The sequence below is a fragment of the Alosa alosa genome, chromosome 18, assembly GCF_017589495.1.
Source record: "Alosa alosa isolate M-15738 ecotype Scorff River chromosome 18, AALO_Geno_1.1, whole genome shotgun sequence".
NCBI classification, from domain to species: Eukaryota; Metazoa; Chordata; class Actinopteri; order Clupeiformes; family Clupeidae; genus Alosa; species Alosa alosa.
In genome coordinates this window covers 19905720-19929116 of record NC_063206.1, presented here as the reverse complement: position 1 = coordinate 19929116, position 23397 = coordinate 19905720, and the positions used below count along the sequence as shown (strand labels likewise).

At 40.2% G+C, this 23397-nt stretch overlaps 1 protein-coding gene across 2 annotated transcripts; it reads left to right on the top strand.

The window, feature by feature from the left end:
* The first annotated feature begins 622 nt into the window (after window positions 1–622).
* edaradd (EDAR-associated death domain) lies at window positions 623–22454 on the top strand. Of its 2 annotated transcripts, none has more exons than XM_048270562.1 (6): window positions 623–646; window positions 14764–14822; window positions 15399–15441; window positions 16407–16477; window positions 17771–17822; window positions 18880–22454. In XM_048270562.1, the coding sequence occupies exons 2-6, from the start codon at window positions 14811–14813 to the stop codon at window positions 19266–19268; spliced, it is 567 nt and encodes a 188-aa protein (XP_048126519.1). In that variant the 5' UTR covers window positions 623–646; window positions 14764–14810; the 3' UTR covers window positions 19269–22454. The 2 variants fall into 2 exon arrangements, with proteins under 2 accessions (XP_048126519.1, XP_048126518.1); XM_048270561.1 differs by lacking the exon at window positions 623–646 and adding an exon at window positions 4694–4854.
* Window positions 22455–23397: the final 943 nt, after the last annotated feature.

The window sequence follows — 23397 nt, the reverse complement described above, 5'->3', positions numbered from 1 at the left end:
TTGCAAAGCAACATAGGCCAGGGCAATGTGCTGAAAGCATTATGATATTGTGAATATCTGAGCTATTTGTTCATATGGATAGTGTGGATTTATTCTGTCCTTAGGGTGTGGGGATATAAGCTAGCGACTCAATAGCCCTCTCTCCCTCTGTCTCTCTCCCTCCGTCCCCAACCCTTCTCTCTATCCCTCTTTCTTTTACACACTAATTCTGTCCAGTGGGCTTCCCAGATACAGCCTTTATTAACCAGCGCTTGATGGGCACCAGGCTCTCAGCCTACTGTTCTCTTCCAATCATACTGAGGAGCTGTGTAGAACAAGCCTTTGAGCAAATCACTTCTGCAGTATTTCTGTAGACTTCAGAACTATGGGCAAGATGTTTTTTCTTTTTTATTAATTTCTCTCTCTATCTATCTCTCTCTGTTCCCCCACCCCTTTGTCTCTTTCTTTAGGATCCACTTTTGCCTTTCTTTGGCATGCAGCCATTTCATTGAAAGGGACTGTGGTGACTATGGAGGAGTGTGGTGTGGCGTCTGCAGACAGTCCTCCGTGATGTATGATGACTTCTGTCGCAGTGCGTCAGGGCTTTCAGGAGCATGACCAAGAGAAGCTTTCAGAACAGGCCGAGTCCTTTCTGTTGCTTCATTGTGTGAGGCATTTAGAGGACTTCCCTTTTATTGATGTGAACTGATGACTTTCATGAGCGTGGTAGACTGGTGTTAGTCTCTAAGTCAGTGGCATGCATTGTTTGCTTGTTTACATTACGATGTCTTTTTATCCTTTTCTCTCTCTCTCTCTCTCTCTCTCATCTTCCTCTCATCTTCTGTTTTCATCCATTCCACTTCTTTCCTCCCCCTCCATTCTAGTTTCATCGTCACCACTTCTCTCAGTCTTGTAAATTACTCTCTAATTGTTTTATAATCACTTCTAAATTACCCACGGCCTCCATGATAAGTCTCTAATACGCTGATGATGTTAGCTGTGGGGAGCAGGTGGCTACCTGTAGCCATAGCCGTGGTAAGTGGGGGTGCTGGGGGTGCGGCAGCACCCCCTGCAGGAAAGCACGCGTATTTATATGTCATACCACTCACGATCAGAAAAAAAGAAGCTCTCCGTCCCCGTGTCTATTATTCTATTATGCACTAAAAATGTTAGGCCTACATTAGACCTGGGAGATCTAAACAAAAACTAAACAAATTAACAAAACAAACCTGAGGGAGATATCCTATGATGCTAGCGTTATGGTACGACAATATACCATATTAAGTAGGCTAGCTGAATATTACCGTGAGTTTCCCAAGGAGCTGAACACGGGCCGCCTCAATCTTCAGCTTAAAATGATGCATAGTGTTATCGGGGAGTCTCGGTGCACCACGGTGAAAGGTGGCATGGATATTGAGTAAGCTCCATCCACAAACAAGAGCTCTCTTCAGCGAGGTAGATGAACTTATTCATCTGTGTTTTTGCGTGCCTGTTTCAGTGGCCTCCTCAGAACGTTCTTTCTCTTCTTTTTGAAAGTGTAGGTTAAAGGCTACACTGTGCGTTTATGATGTCAGCATTTGTTGTAGGCTATATTTGTGATATGTGGATCAATTTAATGTAGGCTAGCCTATGAATATTGCGTTGTGTAGGCCTATGTTATGCATATGTTTTGAGCCAATGTGTTCTGTCTAATATGCTGTGCGATAGGGTCTTTAGCCTGTTTTGACACCCATGTCAGAAGCGTCAATAATTATTACGTTTTATTAATGTTGGTGTTCAACAGTTTTATATTTCTCGTGTTCACCGTCGATTTCGGTGTAAGGCTACAGCAACTTTGTTACCTTACTAGTGTAGCGTCAGATAGCAGACGGTTACTTTGTTTGCGTTAGTATCAATCTGTGGTTTGCGACATTTTGTCGCATTTTTTCTGTAGTGTAGCCATAATGTTCTTGACAGTGATGTATGCCTGTGCTGTGTGTCATGCAATGCCAGTATGCTGTTGTCCATTAACAGAGAAAGGCGTTTAAATAAAATACAATAACCCCACTACAGCACCCCCAACCACAGCACCCCCAACCAAAACTCACTTCCCACGGCCCTGCCTGTCGCTCACACAAGCCCAGAGTTCCACTCATCCTCTGCCTGTAGGGTCACAGAGCCTGGAGCGCCATGGCAACAGATGAGAGAGCTTTGGCTGCACAGAGTTGTGTTGCCTAAATGTACAGTGTGGTGGCGCTCTCCTGCAAACACACATACAGTAGCCCCACATACCTTCATTCAGACGCACACTCATAGACAGACAGACATGTCCAGCAGCAGACACGAAAGACTCCCAATACACTGAGATCTACACACTGTCTACCAAACATGCCGTCAGTCTAACCGTGAGGATAAAGAGGGGCATGGGAGAGAAATAAGAAGAAGACGAGAGAGAAATGGACAAAAGAGAGACTACTGATGGACAGAAGGAGAAATAAATAGATAAACAGAAAGAGAGGGACAAATGAGAGGATGAGAGAAAGAGAGAGAGAGAGTCGAAACAAAAAGACATGGAGACATCAAGAGCTACAGAGACGGACATTTTGTCAAAGGCGGATTTAAATGGCTGGCAGCTTTTCCCTTGGCTCCGTGTGCTTGTCTGGGTGCTCTCAGTGAGCCCCCTGCGCCAGGAAAGGTCTCATTACCATCTAAAGGGGATCGGAGACACAACGGCGGAAACACAGAGGGGCCTGAAAGCGCGCTGAGCCAGGGAAGCAAGCAAAGCTGATAATCTCTATTACAGACTCACGGCATATACACACACACACACATAGAGGCACAGAGAGAGAAAGTGAGAGAGACACACACACAAACTCTCCCCCCCCCCCTCCCTCTCTCTCTCTCTCTCTCTCTCTCTCTCTCACACACACACACACACACACACACACACACACACACACACACTCATACTCATACTCATACACATTCACAAATGTACACAAATACAGAGCTAGAAGGACAACAAGAGATAAAGTAACAAATAAAAGCACACACTTAATTTTACTGTATGCAACCATGATACATTTATCATCAGGGTCAGTGATCTGTTAGCAATTACAAAAGTAGACATGTTGACAATCATTGATAGGCACCCACTTAAATGTACACTTGGGATATGAACGAAATGCCTGTGATTATATAATACATGAATTCCCTATGGATCATGCAGTGGATTAGTGACAAATTAGGCTCTTTCAAAACAGCACACTAATGAAATATGAGACTCCTCCAGTCTCAGAGTGCCCCCTGCTGGGCAAACCAATGAAAAAGGAAGCACAGACACAGAGAGGGTAAATACACTTGCATCATTGTGTGTGTGTGTGTGTGTGTGTGTGTGTGTGTGTGTGTGTGTTCTCACATCTAAGTGAGAAGTCTGTAATACTTGCTTTGCTTCACTCATCTGCCTCACCGATTGGCAATTTAATGTAATTAGTTGTGCTGGTTGAGTTGGGTAATTGTGTTGGTCCGTTTTAACGGTCCTGTGTGTTTAGATAAAACCCACAAGCTGTGCCATTCTTCTGCCATTTTATAGGCCAAGGAGTATAAACAAGCTAACATGGGACAATATATAATTCCAGATTCTCCAACTTTAACAATGCTGGATTTAGTGCCTCCATAACAGCTAATTATTTCTTGTGGCAGCTGGTAAAAAGAGTATTAATGTCCCCTTTCTACATGGATACATCCAATAACCTGCACTGATGAAGGGAAACCTGCAGCATATTAGCTTTTAAAGAGACATAGAGAAATGCAAGGCAAGGCCTTGTAGAGGTAGGTTATCGCACATCATGCAAACAGGTCGTATAGACTGTTGAATGTTATCAACAGGAATAAACAACTATGAAACAGTGAGTGTGATATCCTGTGTCAGTGGCAGGTCCTAATTAGTGCACTTAGGCATTGATATAGCCAGACAAAGGACTGCTGATTTTCAGCTTCACTTAAATGCTTTTCCAGCTTTACAATATGTGTGTGAGACAACATCTTTCACATAGTCATATATGGATGGATCTCTGACAGAGAGGACAGGACCAGCTTGGACAAGACAGACAGGTAGACATAAGACAGACTTTCCGACGGACCCCAAAGCCTACTATGACCAGACCACATGACGCAGTCTTGAGTTTGACTTTCCGATGGACCGTGGGCTATTCACATGACTCACATCACCATGACTCACTTTTTTCATACTTTTGTGGTTTAGGTAGCCTATGTTAAAGTTTCCTTTAATATTGACCCCTATGCAGCAGGACAGAAGTCTGTCAGTTGACATTTATTTCTAGACTATGTAGTAGAACAGGCTTATTGATTGCATTTAGTTGGTTAATTGAATTTTGACGCAAATTGATAATCGTGCGTGCATATCTGACAGTGGGATTTCCGTAACATGTGAGGAGGGGGGTTGTGATGTGATTTTTAGCCTAGACTACTGCACTTGCCACATTTGATGTTATTTTTCTCGTTTGCGTGGGTCGTTTCCTAGTTTTCGTGTGAGCGATCTGGAGGGAAAGTGTTTTTTTTTTTAACAAGAAGCTCTACCACAGGCAGTGAAAAGAGTTAGAAGCAGTGGATGTAAACGAAACCGTTTATTGCACACTCGTTGAACTTGAACGTGAGAGGACCTGCAGACTATCACGGGTGTATCTGTAGCGCCGCGCTGCTGGCTACTCTGGTAGACTTTCTCACCCGTGGGTGCAGCGCAGGCGAAGGTTATTAGTCTGGAATCAGAACTTTCTGTGGTTTTCTGCAAATTGCTTATTTCGCGCTCAGGTGTTTCTATGTGTGAAGCGTTTGTTGTCACCATGGCCAGCCTGAGAGCGTTCAGTGAGCCAATTGGTAAGTTACACTTTTCTCCTTTTCCGCGAGATGTTGACTCAGTTCGTGTAGTCTTTGTGATCACTTGGTCTTTCAGCTTGGTAGAGACCGTCTCCGATTGTTTCAGCTGGGGAAAGCTTCTCAGTTTGAACTCTTTTTTCAGTACTACTTGTATGTAAAGCGCGTTTGAGCTTTACTGAGGTGGGCTACATTTTCAAGTTTATGTCATGATTGTAACTGTAAGCTAGTAGCTGCATTGACAATTTCAACCAAGCCAACACAACAATGCAATAATTAACAACCGATTATAGCCTAGTTGGTTATCATTATAGTCTCACTTAAAATTGGATATGATGTTTAGTCCAGTTTATGAAAATAGGGTCACGAGGACTGGGATGAGTCGTTTATTTTCTGTCTATTAACTATAAGTCCAGGTGTTTATTTATTTATTTATTTTTTATTTATTAAAAGTCATTACACATAACATTAGGGTATGCTCTCTTGGAAGAGAAGCTGGTCCACGCTCCTTACCTTTTCCTTTACAACCATGCTGAAACATAATGCTTTACCAGAGCAGCATGGTTTAGTTAAGCACTTCATATAGTTTCACTTTTGAGGCATGCTTGCATAATCCACTGTGGCCTTTCATAGATTCTATACCAGGCAGGCTGATAATACAGCATCAGCCACAATGGTGTATCATCACTGATGCCCAAATCAGCCATTTCAGGTTAACAAGTGAGGTTAATTTTCAAAATATGCCTCAGAATATCTCCTGTGGCTTGCGCCTTTCAAAAGCTTAAAACTTTTCAACAGCATTTGAGGAGCATGTTAGTGTTATTATTAGTAGTATTTATATATTGTGTGTGTGTGTGTGTGTGTGTGTGTGTGTATGTGCATGCTCTCCAGTGTCCATGAATATGAAAAAAATATGCTTACTGGTACTGTTTGTGTGGAGTAGATGTCTGGGTGGCCATGCACTGGAGAATCTGGGCTCCTTCTTGTAGAATCGTGTCCCTGGGCCATATATTATTATGCGGTGTGTATTTCATCTCCAAGTCTCTGTCCAGGGCGCGTCGCTACATGCCCTTGCATTCCGGCGCTGTGCTGAGACAATGATGGGTTGATTCAGAGATTTTCTCGCGGTTGATGAATCCGAACAGTCTGCAGGCTTTTGGAGATGCACCTTGGAAGTTATGGGGGAGGGGGCTTGATGAACCTGGATCTATTTCTGTGCACATGAAGAGCTGGACTGAGTATCCAACATGTGTTCATCACGACTAGTGTACTAGACTACAGTTGGTGACTTGGACCTAGGCCTTGGAAAGCACTAATGTTGTGAAGTCAAGTCAAGTCAACTTTATTTATATAGCGCATTTCATACACAAAGGTCATTCAATATGCTTTACACAAGCAAACAGGAATAGCTAATAAAAGCATAGAAGGGCAATAGTCAAAGAATAGTTTAAAAATTAAAGAATAAAAAATAAATCATAAAACACGCAAGGTAATAGTACATAAAAGCATAAAGGGCAAAAAGTAATAATTAAAACACATAAAAAACAATATAGCATGATTATACTAGTCAAGCACCCATTGAACAGAAGCGCTCTATGGGGATTCTTGAAGTAGTCCCAAACTGTGCGCGGCACGCACACATATATTTCCTTTCAGGGCCAAAATGCCCGACCACAGGGCTCGATAGTCCCTTGTGGAGTATTAACACCCAGAGAAAGTCAGTAGAGCTGTACCTCTCGAGCCGTAAAGACCAAGCAGTTACACTCTGACTATGCCCGATCTGTAGCCTAGAAATCTAGACGCACCCTAGCGGCAGCAAATGAATTTGCTCAGCCTGTACGTCTAGTAGCAAACCATAGGGATTTCTGTTGGCTGACGCCGTGGACGTCATCCAATCACAGCGCTCTATTTTGTTAGAGAGTCTTAAGGCGGGCTTAACAGAATGACTACAGTCCTGCGACGGTGAAAAACAAGGAAGATAGCTATGGCGAACGAAGAGCGGTTGTTTGACATACATGTTACAAAGAGTGTAGTGCATGTTACTCAGACATGTTACAAAGAGTGCCTTTAACAGACAATCACAAAGCAGTACAAAATCACATCCAGGATGACGTGACACATAACCCATGGGTGAGAAAAGATAAACATTTTAGCTGAAAGACTTTCCCAGATTCAAAAATGTGTAACTCAGTGATAATGATCCTAGTCAAACACCCAGTGAACAGCAGCACTCTATGGAGATTCTTGAAGTAGTCCCGAATTGTGTGCGCACACATATGTTTCCTTTCAGGGCCTAAATGCCCGACCATAGGACTAGTCCCCCTCGTGGAGTATTAACACCCACATAGTTAACACTCAGAGTTTCAGAGAAAACCGGTAGAGCTGTAACTCTCGAGCCGTAAAGAACGAGCCGTTACACTGACTATGCCCGATCTCTCTATTCTGTTTAAATGACAGGACAACTACTTCACAGAATCCCCCTTTGCCCAATTAAGGACAGCAATAGTACTACAAGGAGCAACAGTACTTACCTGAAGAGTGCTCTGTGAACTGGGCAATGAATTTGACTTGACTTGACTTGACTAAAAGAGCATCTGAACTGGGCAAAACATTTGGTCTTAAGTCTATATTTGAAATTAGCAACAGTTGGGGCAACTTTGACCTCATCTGAAAGTTGGTTCTAGAGCTGAACTGCTAGCAACTACAGTAAAAGCTGCTTCACCATGTTTAGTTATAACAGAAGGTTTTACTAACAAGTATGTCTCCCGAGACCTGAGAGGTCTGGAAAGTATGTACTGCTGAAGCATGTCTGCTAGGTAATTTGGTCCCGTTCCATTTAGTGATTTATAAACAAGCATAAGCGATTTAAGGTCAATTCTGCGACATACTGGTAGCCAATGCAGGGACTTATGGAGTAATGTGGTCTGTTCTGGTTTTCACGAGAATCCTAGCCGCTGCATTTTGTATAATTTGAAGCTGTTTGATAGTCTAGTATTTTTTAGTTTTTTGGAAGACCTGTGAAAAGCCCATTGCAGTAATCAACCCTACTGGAGATGAATGCATGAATGCGTTTTTCTAGATCATGTTTTGACATTAGCCCACTAAATTTGGCAGTGTTTTTGAGGTGGTGAAAAGCTGATTTAGTTATTGCTTTCATGTGACTGTTTAAATTTAGATCACTGTACATGTAAATGTAAATCAGGTTTCTAGGCCAAGTACTTGCGTATACAAGGAGTTTGGTCTCTGCATTTATCCCATCCGTGAATTAGTGAACACACAGAGCACACAGTGAACACACAGTGAGGTGAAGCACACACTAACCCAGAGCAGTGAGCTGCCTGCTACAGCAGTGAGGGGTTAGGTGCCTTGCTTAAGGGTACTTCAGCCGTGGATGTGGACATGGGAGAATAGTGCTCAACCACTTACCCGCCCACATTTTTCCTACTGGTCGGGGATCGAACCGGCAACCCTTTGATTTCAAGGCCGAAGCCCTAACGGCTGTATGTCACCAAGATTTTTAACAGTATCCTTTGCTTGGCAGTTTTATTTGTGAGGACACACTATAACAGTTTCCAAAGTACAGTTTCCAATTGTGCATCATCACCAACATCAAGCATCAAGCAGAGGATCATGGTACTTCCCCTACATTCCCCCGGCCGAAATGGCAGTGAAAGTGAGAAGTGAGATCTAAATGATGATTAAGAGATGGATCTTTAATAAAAATGCCATAATTATATATTTACTAAATGTTTGTACATATGTACTTTTAGAGGTCAGGGGCCGTATTCACAAAGAATTTTAAGGCTAAAAGTAGCTCCTAAGTGGCGAATTTAGGAGCAACTCCTAAAAATAATGGGCGTGTCACTCCTAACTTTAGGACTCCTAATTTTTTTCACTAAAAGTAATTCACGAAGCATTTTAGACCTAAAAGTAGCACCTAAGTCTGGGACAGCCTAAAAGAAGTCGAGAGGACTCCTAACTCACTAAGACCTATTCACAAACAGCTTTTTGTGGCATTTCACGTTGCGATGTTTTGAAATGGGTATGCGCAACAGGAGCTTCCAATCGCGAGGGAACAATTTTGCATTGTAGGCATAAAAGGGATGCTATAACGCCACCAACAACAACCAAAACTACTCATTGTCAACATGTAAATTAAATGTAACGTTTCATTGTGAATCAAATTAAAAGGTTCTCCTCTTTGCAAACGTAGGCATATGGTGACAGATTAATTTAATAATGTTGCAAAGATAGCCTAGCCTACTGCATCAATCCGTAGGCCTATGTTTTATTAGGCTACTAGGCTATTTGTTTTGCCTTACTCTTTTCATTTAGGCTAGGCCTTTTTATTCAGTTATTCATCATCTTCCGTCCTTCGCACTACTTGTGTAGCGCACGCATTCTCAGACCTGTCACCTGTCACCTGTCACTCATCATCGTAAGGGAGGTGTTTGGAATCATTCCCGCGTTACAATCATCAGCCAATCATGGTGGTCACTTCAGTCAAACTCGTGCATGAGTAATGACGTCATCCATAGCAACGAAGACTCACTCTTAGTATAGGAGTTGTCATTTTTCCTTACTAAGAGTAGGTCTGAAAGGCTTTGTGAATAACTTTTAAGAGAAAACTCCTAGCTAAAATCTTTTAGTGTGATTTAGGAGTACTCCTAGTGGTAAGATAAAAGGCTTTGTGAATACGGCCCCAGGTCCTTGATTATAATATCCTTTGCCCATTGTGGTAAATGTATCAAAATTCACTTTACTTGACAGTACCGACATAAGAGTGACATGACACTGTCATGAACATATGTTATGACACATGATTCACGAACCCTAACTCTAACCCTAATCCTAACCCTTTTGTTATGACAAAAACCAAATGTCACTTAATAATAGAAGCGTTATGTCATAAAGTTTATGACTTGTTTATGACACGTTCATGACAGTGTCATGTCACTCTTATGACGATACTCGATTCAAGTAAAGTGTAACCCAAAATTCTCCTCACGCTCTTTTTGATGTCCATACGGGGAGTGTGCTTCAAATAAACAGCTGGACACCATTTAGTCAATTAGTATGTTGACGTATGTATGTTGATACAGTGTATTACTCTCTTATATGAATAAGAATGGACTGACTGACAGGCAAAACTCTGATGACTGTTTTTTTTCTTTTTCCACTGTGTGAATCACCTTTCTCTCTGTGCGCATATTGCGTGTGAATTCTACAAATGGGGATGTCTGCAGTAGTAAGACTGTTGCGTTGCATGACCATTGGTCAGATGGAGTGTTTATAAATGCAAGGTCATGTTGGGGCCATGTAGGCCTGAGAGAGGAGCCATTTTTTCCTCCTGGGCTTTTTGTGGTTAGGGACGTTGTCTACTTGGTGTGTGTCTGGGACATGTCGTCTCCACTGTGGCTTTTCCTACCGAGTGACACTTTTGACAAGTTCCCCCAGAGAGCCTGAGGTGTGTGTATGTGTGTGTGTGTATGTGTGTGTGTGTGTGTGTGTGTGTGTTAGAAAGACCTGTTGTAGAGCAAGGAGTCTTGTTGGTGCATGTAGGAGACAAATAATTGAAGACTGCTGTGCACGTGTGTGCATGTGTGTGTGTGTGTGTGTGTGTCTGCGCACACGCACATTCATGCTTCAATGTGTATTCTGGGGTTTATGCCTCCATACTTCAAAACATGAAGCCTAACCCTCCCAGGATGCAACATGTACAGGCCCATAACTCTCCATACATCCTCAGCCTTTGAATAAAGGACTCTGTCTGCCATGACGTCATCTGCAGTCCATATTGCCATTTGACATAATCAGTGATCATGACTCAGCTCAAACATATCTATTGTTTATGTTTACATGCCAGATTTAGTAGCTTAGCAACAGCCTACCTAACAAGATTTTCAAATACATATACATATCTGCATATCATAATGATGTAGTTGCAGGGGTGGGTAGTAACGCAACTACTTGTAACACACATAAGTAAACAGGTTGTTTTTTCAAGGAACGAGTACTTTTTATTGTACTTGTTACTGTACTTTTACTCATTATTACTCGTGTAGGTGTTTGAGCCAGTAATGTTCTACTCAAGTATATTTTCCATATACCTACAACTACAGTACATTTTCTGTATCTATATACCACAAATCAGCCCTAAATCGACAGAGAGAGAGCAAGTAGCACCTCTAAGAAGATGCCGAGGTGCTAGCTGCCTCAAAGAAAAAATAAGTAGGCTACAGCTTCTCATTAGACCACAATACGGATGTAATGGTGCCAAACACATTGCATTGTAGATCGAGTACTGTTGGTCAGAAACAGCATTTGCAGCGAGGGCTATATTGTGAGAGTAACCCTAGAGGAACCATATGGATCCTTTCAAGAGAGTTCCATTATCAGCATCATAGTTGGCCCCACAAGACTTCCTTTTTAACATTCCATATGTTATCTTAATGCAGAGGAAGTAGATTGGGGCCCAAATAGAATGTTCAAGCATTGTTTTTGTTTTTATTGTTGAAAGGGTCTTATAGACATAGGCAATTCTTATGTTTGATTGGCCCACTGAACCTGCTTTACCTCATTTAAAAAAGTGCTGTTTTTGCCCATATTAACTATTTTGCACTTTCCCACTCAAAAAAATATAAAAAATGGAAAGTTACTTGTAATTTGAGTACTTTATTAACAATGTATTTTTTTTACTTTTAAAAGAAAGTTTCTTAAACTGGAAGTAATTGTACTTTTACCTGAGTGTAGATTTTCAGGACTCCACCCACCACTGCGTAGTTCTAAAACTTGATTACTAAAGTTTTCCATCAAAATATTTTGTCCACACCAACACATATTCTATAAACTTTTGTTTGTTTTGTTTTTGATTTTACAGGGCAGCCATGTCATACTGGTTAGGGAATCAGACTGGTGATTGCGTGGCTTGTTCGATCCCCGAAAAATGTGGGCAGCGGGAGGTATATAGGTTATAGGTGCTCTGCTATCCACGGCCAAGGTGCCCTTAAGCAAGGGTCCTTGACCCGGGTGCCACTGCAATGGCTTACCACTGCTTTGGGTGTTTGTGTGTGCTCGCTACTCACAGTGGGTTAATTTCTATTGTGTGTGTGTGTGTGGGTTCACTAATGAAATGCAGAGGAAGAGGGAGGTAGAGGAAGAATCTCCCTTGGGATGAATAATATCTATCTATTACCTTACACTGATGGCGAAAAACGGCCTTCATTAGTTTCTGATGTCCACTCCAACCCAGCTAGGTCATAGCGGAAGTGTGCATATCTAAGAACCAGAGATGAGAAACGGTTCAAAGAACGAAAATGAAAACCGGGATCGAACACAATTTTTGGATAAACGTAAAAGAAAATGATAACAAAACCGATTTCACTTGTACGCTATTTTTCCATTTTAGTTAACCGGTTACAGTAATAACGGTATTTATCGTTCCAATTAACCTTTCTTTGAATATTATTCAAAAGTCCATAGGCTCACAAATTCACCTGCCCACAAAGTGTTCTCCAGACCTCTTATAGGATGAATTTAGTCAGATTAAATTAATCAGTGTCTCCCCTGTATAATAGGCCTATTATGGATTTTCATATCCAACACTATCTAACTGCCTTTTCCAAGTATGTAGCCTAAACATTATGTGAAATAACATAGGTTACCAGAGACACTATATCTAGGCCCAGTGTCATGCAGTTGGTAACACCACACATAGGCTATTATAGGGCTTAAAGCAAGGACATTTTCTGTACCTGAAGTTAGGCTATCAGCTATTTTTGAATATCTAATATTATATAGGCTAATTGCCTACATGACATCTATGGTCAAATAGTAAGAGTTTTGATGACTACATTTAGTTAGAACAGAAATTAAACTCGCTGAATGTTAAGTGTCCCACATTACCTAATGTCCCAGATTACCCAGATTCACCCTATTTGTATAGCACCCAATATATATACAGAATGCAGCTCAAAGTGCTTTACATTTGGAACATGTAACACAATAATAAAGAAGAATCAGTCAGTCCTCTTCGTTGATGTGGCCATTTATGATCCAATCAGCAACATATCAGAAATACTTAGTAGTATATATATTTTTGTATATGTATATATTTTTTATTTTTTTTTATTTTCTTATTTCATCACATGTCAAAACACACACACACACACACACACACATATCTGACTTTCTCCAACTTTTGCACATCTCCATAGAACTTTTTATTTATTATTTTTGATTTCTCCTCCATCTATCTACCCATGTCCTTGATTCCCTAGCCTTTATGCCCCCCCACCCCTATCCCCAACACACACACATACACACAAAACACACACACTTACATCAACACTGTCATCACCTCACATACTGTACATACAGCACACTGCTTGCTACAGTAAGCCTCCTCTACATACTTGCTGCACACTGCCCCCCTCCCCCCCCCTACATACACAGCACATTGTCTTCAGGATCTTCTTCAACACACATCCTCTACATACTTACAGCACACTGCCCCCACCTACACACTACACACACACACACACACAGTCACTGCTCCACTCCCCTCCTGCCCACACACACATCTTCACTGTCATCACTCACATACATCATACATACAGTACTCTGCTTGCAATAGTAAGTCCCTTCACCATACTTGCAGTACACTGCCCCCCCTCCCCTACATACACAGCATATTATTTCATCAGGAAGCTTCTCCAACACACTTCCCCAACATACTTACAGCACACTGCCTCCCCAATACACAGCACATTGTCTCATGAGGAAGCTTCTCCAACACACATATTGCACACTGCCCTCTCCCCACATACACAGCACACTATCCCATCTCCCTTGTCATCCCCCCAACACACACACCAAGACCCCTGGTAGTTGGGTTAGCCCCTTGAGCTGTGGATCTGCCCAAGGTTTCTTCCTTGGTAAGGGAGTTTTTCCTTGCCCCTGTTGCTCTTGGGTGCTCCTTGTTGGTGCCCCCCCCCCAATCCTCCCCCACCTTTCTTATGCAGCCCTTGACACTTAATCTACTAAACCCCTCTTCTACTGCACTTTTTACCCCACATATTACCACAAATAGGCTGACACCAGACATAATTTCACTGCATTTCTTACATCCAGTAACTATATGCATGTGACAATAAACGTCCTTGTATCCTTGTATCCTTGTATCCTTGTATCCTTGTATATGTATATAGGCTTTGCTAACAAATGCTTAGGCTAACAAATGCTTAGGCCCCGTTGATGTGGACTCTAAGCGGTTAGCTTTATATGTTCTTAGTATGTGTTGTGATTATATGGCTTTATATACAGACGTTTAAGCAACACAACAACCGGAAGACTGGCAGCCTTAACCCTTAACCCCCTAAAAGCACGCTATATGGCAACAGTGGCAGCCTTAACCCTTAACTCCCTAAAAGCACGTCATATAGCAACAGTGGCAGCCTTAACCCTTAACCCCCTGAAAGCACGCCATATGGCAACAGTGGCAAGGAAAAAACACTGTTCCAGGAAGAAACCTTGAGCAGAATGATGTCAATACGTCTTCTCTTGCATCAGAAATGGCAACAGTTGGCCTACTTAGCTTCAAGTTAACCATCCTTTGTTTGTAGCAGAGGATAGGGCCCACCTAATATTTCCTGTTGTAAATTAAGTTACTTGTCCGGAATTTATTAAACATACATCTCCAACCACAGCTAAGGTGTGAACTGTGCCAAAGGTGTCAGATGCACTAATAGTGGAGTCTTCTCATTGGACAGGTCCCAGATGAGGAAATAGAGTGACTCAGAGCCTGTGTCACCACACTCTTCCTCTCTCTGTCTCATTTTGTTCTATTTACTTTCATTAGTGGCACCACCCGCACTGAAATGCCACGTTTTGTGCCTCTTTGTGTTTTTTCAGAGAGGATTACTTCAGAGCCTGTGGAGGACACAGACACAAGTAGCTTCATGGGAAGCATGGTACGGCATTTACGTTATGTTCTTTGGTACTATATATGTGCGATGATTAGTACAATGTATTTCTTATCTAAGCAAATGTTACACGATTTGGCTTGGGATTAGGTTTGGGGCTTCTACTTTGTAACTCTGTTTACTTATGTGAGAATAACAATGTACCAGAGCCTTACATTAACCTGTAGACGCATATCATGATTCAAAGGATACTTTCAGTAAAATGATACTAAACTGTTTCATTAAATATATCTGGTAGAGTTATGTTGTTATATAATGATTTCAAACATTACTGCTATGGGGTTTTGTTTCATTGAAAGCTAACTGTGAATCGTTGCAAACATTATGAATGCTCCCACTGTCCTGAGTTTGCAAAGTTGTCTCAGAGGCATGTTGCGACTAGACTCTCACTTATTTTCATGTTCATCTGAAGGTATTATTTGAGCTCACCACGCTGCACACCCTTTGATGGGCCCTGTTGGATTGGGTAGCTGGTGCAGCCTTAGCTTGCATTAGTTTATGTGCTCATAAGCCTTACAGACTTGTCTTCCTCATGTGTACATTTTCACGTTTCATCACTTGCAGTCATTAAAGTCCACCTATCCAGTTCAAGTCACAGAGCCCCAAGGTATGTATTCAAGTGCTAACTGAAATAAGCCATGCAAAACTGTACATCATTGTCATGATACAAAAAACAAACATCTTTTAGCTTTAGGGTTTTGTCATGTCATCAGTGTACTACACTGTAAGTGTCATGTTCCATAGAACATAATTTTGTGTTTAAGATTAACAGTGCTATGTTTTTTTATAACATATAAGCTTATTTCTATAACTTTGACTGCTGCCCAACGTCAAGCACTTCAATTATTTTGAACTTTTCTCTGTAAATAAATCTAGAACCTTAGTTAAACTTGACAAGGCTGTTTTATATTTTATATTAATGTTTATATTATTATTTTGATATATTTTTATACTGTATATTTGTATTTATTTATTATGATTTTATTATGACTGATTTACAGACAGTAGGTTTTTTTATGTATTATGACAAACACCATTGACAGGCAAAGTTGTGGTTTAGTGGTAATTCACGTGTTTCCTGATTGTGACTGATTCTCAGAATTTTGAGTTTGATTTTCAGTTCAGAATATGTTTGCGTGTCAAAACACTGACACCACTTCCTAATCAAATTGTAATTTATCATAAATGCAAACTGCCTTCAAATAATTTATGATTTATTCCCATTGATTATGGTGCTGTACAGGAGACATTTCTTGTATCTCACATCCTCTGCTCTTCATCTACACTAAATTGCCACTAGATGAGGCTGTGCAGTGGTGATTTGTTTGCCTTGCAACTCATACCAGGCTGAGGCAAGCCATCTCAGAGCAATTATCTTGATAAGAACATATTGCTTCTATTATTATTTCACTAGCAGAGTGTGAATTGTAACCATCCCATTTACAATGTTCAATTTTTCACACTCTGTTTGTATTGCAGCACTCATGACATCCAGTAAATCTGATCATATTACCACCTGCATGTTTACTTTATTGTGATTGTAAGATGGCCTGTGTATTTCTCTTTGTTCAGATACAGTGACATTACAGTTCCCATCCATGACCCCTGGATGTATAACAAGCCCAACAAGCAGAATACAACAGGTGAGTGTCACTTAAACCCAGACTGCTGGTGTACACCATAATAATCAGTGTAACAGTTTTGTGAGGAAAGTTTGATAAAAATGTTGGGGGTGGGGGGTGGAAATAGGTCAATCCTTGTGGCCTCATGTCTAAAAATGTTCTTATGTTTTTAGGCATACTGGTTTTTAGGCATTTGTGTAGTGTATATACTGAAATCCACACCAAAGTTCAGATTTATAAAACATGGTCTACTACATAGTACTTAGTGTGACGTAAGGTTCCAACTTGGGATAATCATGTTTCCTTGCGGTGATGTTGGCCATGCTGCAGGTAGTTGGACATTTAAAAGCAAATATTACATTTACTCAACCTTCTTGAATTTCCCCTCGGGGATCAATAAAGTATCTATCTATCTTCTTCTTTACAATGTGGTCATGCCCATAGAAAGCATGCTGTCTGTAGTCAGTCTCCGAGACTTTTGTATTGTTGGCATTAAAGTATAAGTATAAGTAAGTACATATACTCTTTTAATCCCGTGAGGGAAATTTGGTCTCTGCATTTATCCCAATCCGTCAATTAGTGAAACACACTCAGCACACAGTGAACACACAGTGAGGTGAAGCACACACTAATCCCAATGCAGTGAGTTGCCTGCTACAGCGATGCTCAGGGAGCAGTGAGGGGTTAGGTGCCTTGCTCAAGGGCACTTCAGGCGTTCCTACTGGTCGGGGTTTGAACTGGCAACTTTCCGGTTACAAGTCCGAAGCACTAACCAGTAGGCCACGGCTGCCCCAAGGTAAATTCAAAATAAACATATTTTAAACATAGTAAACAATTCTCTCAACAGTTAATATGTTGTCTTTGAACTATTCTCAATTAAATGTAGAGTTGACATGATTTGTAAATCACAGCATTCTTTTTTTTTTATTCACATTTTACAAAGCGTCCCAACTTTTTCTGAATTCGGGTTGTAGATCAAATGTTGGATGGTTGCAGCGTTTGTATAAATGACACATCCTAGACTATGTCAGTAGCACTCATTGCAGTGGGCAGAGGGAAACAGTTAGATTTCAACTCATCACACTTGCAAATCTAAAAGGAGCATTGTTCCATTTGACAGTGGAGTCATCCTTCCTGTAAAGATATGCTGTGGGCAGCTACGCCTACCTCATTTCCTCCTACACTTCCCAAGAAGCACACTTTTTTATATACATATATTAACGCTGATAAAATTACTCATATTAAAGCTGCACATGTTGTGTATTAGTATTAGACCTAAAAAATAATAATTGAAACTATCTGTTCTCCTCCTAGCCAGTGGAAAACAATGGAAGTGAATGCATTTGCCGCCCATCAATCTCTTCAGGTAAACTCCATTCTCTTATCCTAACAATGACATTATAAAAGAATGCTTTAGGAAATGCAAATTAAAATGTACTGTCACAGGTTTTCCTAGTTAAATTTCTGTTTATTGCGCTGTACTGCTATATTAGATTATATGAGTAACACATTATGTGTTCAAAAACAACCATACCAAGAATATCAAGCATTAGGTAAGGGATAATGTATTCTGCAGCATTATGAGGGGGCCGTATAATAAGTAAGGTATAATGTATCACATGATATGCAATGCTGTGTATAGTGACAAAAGAAAAGACAAGCGGTCACCTTGACCCCTGTCTAACATCTTGTAAATGATCAAATTGAACAAGGCCTAATTACCCATCATGCATGTTTCAGCAGTGAACATCTTGTAGACATCTCAGGTTTCCGGATAAATACTTGTGGTAAAACCTGCTGGTAGAACTAAATATATTGCGGCTATTTGGTTCAGCTCTGGAACCAACTTCCGGATGACATGCCCGTGCCAGTTTCACATCTAGACTTAAGACCAAACTGTTTTCAGATGCTTTCTGATAACTCATTAAATGCATTTGCTGTTAATTAATTAAGTTAATGTGTAAGAATTGAGGTAAAAATATCCAAGAAATGAGCTACATGCATCAAAAGAATGAGAAGAAATTAGGGCGAGGAGATATACTCTGGAGATATACTGCCCCCATCTTTTATGGAATGTGGAGTATGAATTGATTTTGTGGCGGACATTACACATGGCACCTTTAAAGTGTTCATTATTCCTTTTACTGATTATGCCAAAATGTGAAGCATAAGGTTTAGTTGTTCCAGTAATCAGAAGTTGTTATGCACGCTGTTTCAATTATTCCACTTTGTGTTTATTGTGTATTTGAATTATTCTATTTTATGTACTTTACTTTTTAAACTATATATATTTTAAACTATTACCCTTTTATTTACTATTATTGTTTGCTTTTTTTTATGTAAAGCACAATGAAATAACCCTCTGTATGAAATGCACGATATAAACTTATAAACTATATAAACCTCGCCTATCTGACATCCAGGTTTCACAAAGGACCTGGAGTACCTGAACAGCTCGTGTGACAAGTGCTGCTGTCCTGCTCCGGCGCCCATGATCAGCGACCTGATGAACGACGGTGACCTGCTGCAGCGGCTGCAGCAGAAGCTGGACCCGGCCCACTGCACGGTCAAGAACTGGAAAAACTTTGCCAGCCGCTGGGGCATGAGCTACGACGAGCTGACACTGCTGGAGCACCGCACACAGGGCTCGCCACAGCACAGCCCCACGCAGGAGTTCCTGCTGCGCAACAACCAGAAGAGCGTGCGCGAGCTCACTGAACTCTGCCGCTTGTACCAGCGCATCGACGTGCTGCGCCTGCTGCAGCGCTGGATGGAGAACGACTGGCCCTCGCGCTGGCAGCACGCCCACTAGTCAGCGGTCGGCGTTAGGGACGGACGGACCCGTGGCCCTGGCTGATGGATGATGTAAAACGTCAGAATGTGACTTTTGTTTACTTTTTTTGGAATCAGTCTTGAAGGACTGATGCCGCCTCTTCAAGTACAATTTTCTCTGATGGATCCACATAGCTACACTGAGTTTATGTTTGTTATTGTTATTAATGCTCATCTTTGACTGATTGCTAAGGGAAGTTTGGAAAAGCGTACCTGACTCTTGTAGAGTTTTAATCAGGATAGGGATTGTTTGGGGCCTGTTCTGCCCTACTAAGGCAAAAGACCTTAACTCACCAGAGTGTGAAACTGAGAAAAATGACTTTAAAGTTATCTTAATGTCCTGACAATTGAGTAATAGGTATAATATTGTAATTTTCACATTTTGAAGTGTATACCTGTATTAATCTATCTACAAAAAAAAATGAACTCAAATTTGACCTTTGACCCTTTTTTGGAAGTTACTGTATTCTGCCTTAGTATTGTCTACAAAATGACAATCGGTCATACTAAGGCAAAATACCTTAACTTCTATTTCATAGCACAATGTTATGATAACAATGTTAACTTTCACTTAAAATGTAAGCAAAATTAACCCTATTGGACTCACTATGATAAAATGGCTTCACATTTATCAACATCATATGGAAATTATAGTTTTTTTTTTTTTCATTTTTTCTGTATTTCATACTCATACTAGTACCACACAGACAGTCACTTCTGACAGATGTCAGAATTAAGAATGAGAGTGTTTTGATGTTTTAATATATATGAAGCAGTATTTGCATTATTATCATGAAATCAGGAATACCTTTTGATGATGTGTGTAGGTCTTTTCAAAATTAAGATTAAACACTGTAGCCTAGGCCTATACATTTTCCTGGATAGAATAGAAACTTGCAAATGCAGATGATAAAACAAAGTTCTCCCACACAAATTAGGTAGATTAGGATGTGATTGGTTGCCTTTATTTGGTCATTTTATATTACTGCAATTTAAAGCTGCCTGCTTTGCGACTAGCTTTATTTCCCCACTAACCCGCAGCTACACTAAACTTTAGGATTGCATTGATAGAATTGACAGCCTGTAACAACTTGGGAGTTTTGACTAGCCGGCAGCAAGTTTTAAAAACTCGTGGCAGATTTAATGGATTTGCTTTCTCATCGGTTGTTTGGTATGGATTTTAACCAGGGTTCAACAAAAGGTAGGCTTTTTACTTCATTCCTGCTGCTGGTGTGTGTGTGTGTGGAAGGTGTGTCGTTGTGTTGCAGTCAATGGCTATCATTTGCAGGCGAGAGCTAGCATATGAGAAACTATTTTTTTCCAGTTGACATGTAGCCTTGTATTACGGGCTGTGATGTGAATTAAGATATCCTAGGCTACAAGCCATGCTCTAATGCACCGCTTGTTACTGAATATGTTGTTGAGTTTAGGCTTTTAAGTTAGGCTAATCTTGATAGCCTAGCCTATCTTTAATGCACCAGCATATATCATTCCTTGATATTGCCATTTAGGCTAGGCTACGTTTCAAAGCTATCCATCTAACAAAAAGCAAGCACTGCAAAACATGTAAGCTACTGTATACACGTTATTGAAGTTAGTGTGTGTCTGAGGTGATTTAATTGAATAATGCATAGCCTAGACATAACTCCAGCCGGCAAAACAACTTCACGTTGATGGTCGGTCAGAAGGCAGCTTGCCATAACTTTGCACCGTAACTTCAATCCAGTGTTTAGTAGCAGCGTGAAAGGAAGGCATAAAGCCGTATCTGATGTTACGGGCTTCTGCCACAGTTTCCCCTTGGCTTTTTGAAGTTACGGCAAAAACATAATCTTATTTCTCCCAAAAAACAACCAAATTGAAACTTGATGTTTGTCTACATGATAAAACATATGCTTATTGTCCTAATAATGACAAAAACGAATTTTCGCCAAAATCGAAGTTACGACCTTTTGCCTTAGTGCGGCAGTGTTGTTGAGCGCCTTGCTCAGACTGCTGATTTCATTCTGAAGAGAAATGCACAATTTTCCATATGGCATATAATGAGGTGTCTTAACAATGAAATATGAGATTGAATAAGTCATTGTCATGGTATAGTGTTCTTATTGATCTCTAAAACCTAAATCTAATCTAATCTGATGGATAGAAAATATTATCTGCTTTTACCCAATAACCCATTAGTAGTCATACTTATTGAACTACTATCCCAATATTCTAATAATCTTAACTATTCTACATGGAATTCTCAAAAGAATATACTTCTTAGGGGGATGGCAGATGAGTTAAAGACAATGACATTTTCTCACACTGTAGATTACTACAAGCAATGCGTTTAATGTATTTTTGTGGTCTTTGAGGGGAACAGAAAAAACAGTTGACTGTAAACACACCTGAAATGGGAGACAGATGGGAGCATAATAATTCATACAAACTATTTAAGCAGACAGCCTTGTTTCAATGCTAAAAAGTGGTCACATGAGAAATAGTTTATGGATTTGACTGTGAAATATTAAGTTGTAAAAAAACTATTCATACCATAATGATAAGTGCACAGTCTTTAGTCCCTGAGACATTAGCCGAGAATTTGTAAGGAACGGTGAGAAGGATCTGACTCAGAAAATTGTTGTAACCTACTGTAAATATGATTAAAACAGCCTTGAAACATCAAAAAAGCTATTAACCGAACAAAAGCTATTAACCGTTGACATTATGTAGGACCACACTTGTTTTAGGTGTAAAGCTAAACTTCAATCTGTTCATCTCCTCTGTGAGGAGTAAGTTAATTTGGCTTCCAGTCTTAAGTTTCTCAACTGTGTGTACCACACTACTGTCCGAAATGTCCTGATGTTCCTAAGTTGATAGTTTACAATACTGCTCTCTCTCTACAGCCTTGAATTGATATTTTAGAACACCCAGCAAATGTAGAGGTGCATTTCACCTTGTGCGAAAGCTTGCTATGTGTTTTCCAAAATGTATTGTCCTATAATTTTCAATGGCTGTAAGTACCTGGCTAAAGTGTTGGTGAAATCCGTTCAAAGTGGCTTCTGTTCTTACATTTATTTTAATGCATTGGTTGTATAATTGCATGGGGTGTGTGGTGCAATGTTGTCATTTCTGCTGTATTTAGTTTTTCTAGTTTTCCAGTAATAAATATGATTACACACTTGAAACATGGTAAGTGGAAATTGAAGTGGCTGTTTTGTTATTTCTGTTATTACGTAGAAGTCTTCTTTACAGTATCAACTTCCATTGTCATATTAATGTCAAATTCATGGGGCTGGTAAAAACAACTAATAGACTTTTTGCTTTTTAATTGGCTCCTGGATATATTAATTTAATATCAGATTAATTTAATAAGACAAGACTGCTAATTTTGAAAGATGTATTAAAACAATTTAATAAAATGTCATTCGCATGTAGTTTAATGTAATTATGAAACCAAACTGTAATAAACATGTATGTATAGCCTATTAGAATAATACACAGTATTCAGCAGCTGTAGAAACTGGATTTCATAGTTTATCTCATCTAACTCAAATGTAGACACACATGCGCATTGCGCACACATACACACACACACACAGACATACATACATATCTTCACACACATAATCACAGTATATGGGAAGTAGCATATATTAACATGATATCACATTCACAATATACTTTACATAACATTACTTACAGTATTAAAAACTCAATCCATCCTACTCTAACTTTGTTGTAAGCTTTCAATATGTTATATCATTATATTATTCTTAGTGTATAAATCAGTTGACTTAAATATGATACAAGAGCTCCACAGATATTTAGGAATCTCCATCAGAGTCATACTTCGTGGGAAGGCCAAGCATATTGGAGAGACTTATTGATATTTTTTTATTCTCATCCTTTCCAGACGTGTTAATCACAGGGATGCTTTTGTCACATTCGGGCTTTGTCACTTTGAATGTTCCTCGTTTGACTTTTGTTGGGCTATCACCATCTCCATTTACTTCAATGTTCAATGCTGGGGCACTGAAACTGACCTCTGTTGGTGGGGAGACCTCAAGGGAGGGCGCATTCACTTGAGCTCCTACAGGGGATGAATCATCCAGGCTTCTGTCTAATGA

Bases quoted from the DNA above. Each gene is read 5' to 3' on its own strand.
- edaradd (XM_048270561.1), top strand. From the start codon at position 4,797: ATGTGTGAAGCGTTTGTTGTCACCATGGCCAGCCTGAGAGCGTTCAGT. The intron at 15,442-16,406 runs GTATGTATTCAA...CTCTTTGTTCAG, and splicing joins TCAAGTCACAGAGCCCCAAG to ATACAGTGACATTACAGTTC. The intron at 16,478-17,770 runs GTGAGTGTCACT...TTCTCCTCCTAG, and splicing joins CAACAAGCAGAATACAACAG to CCAGTGGAAAACAATGGAAG.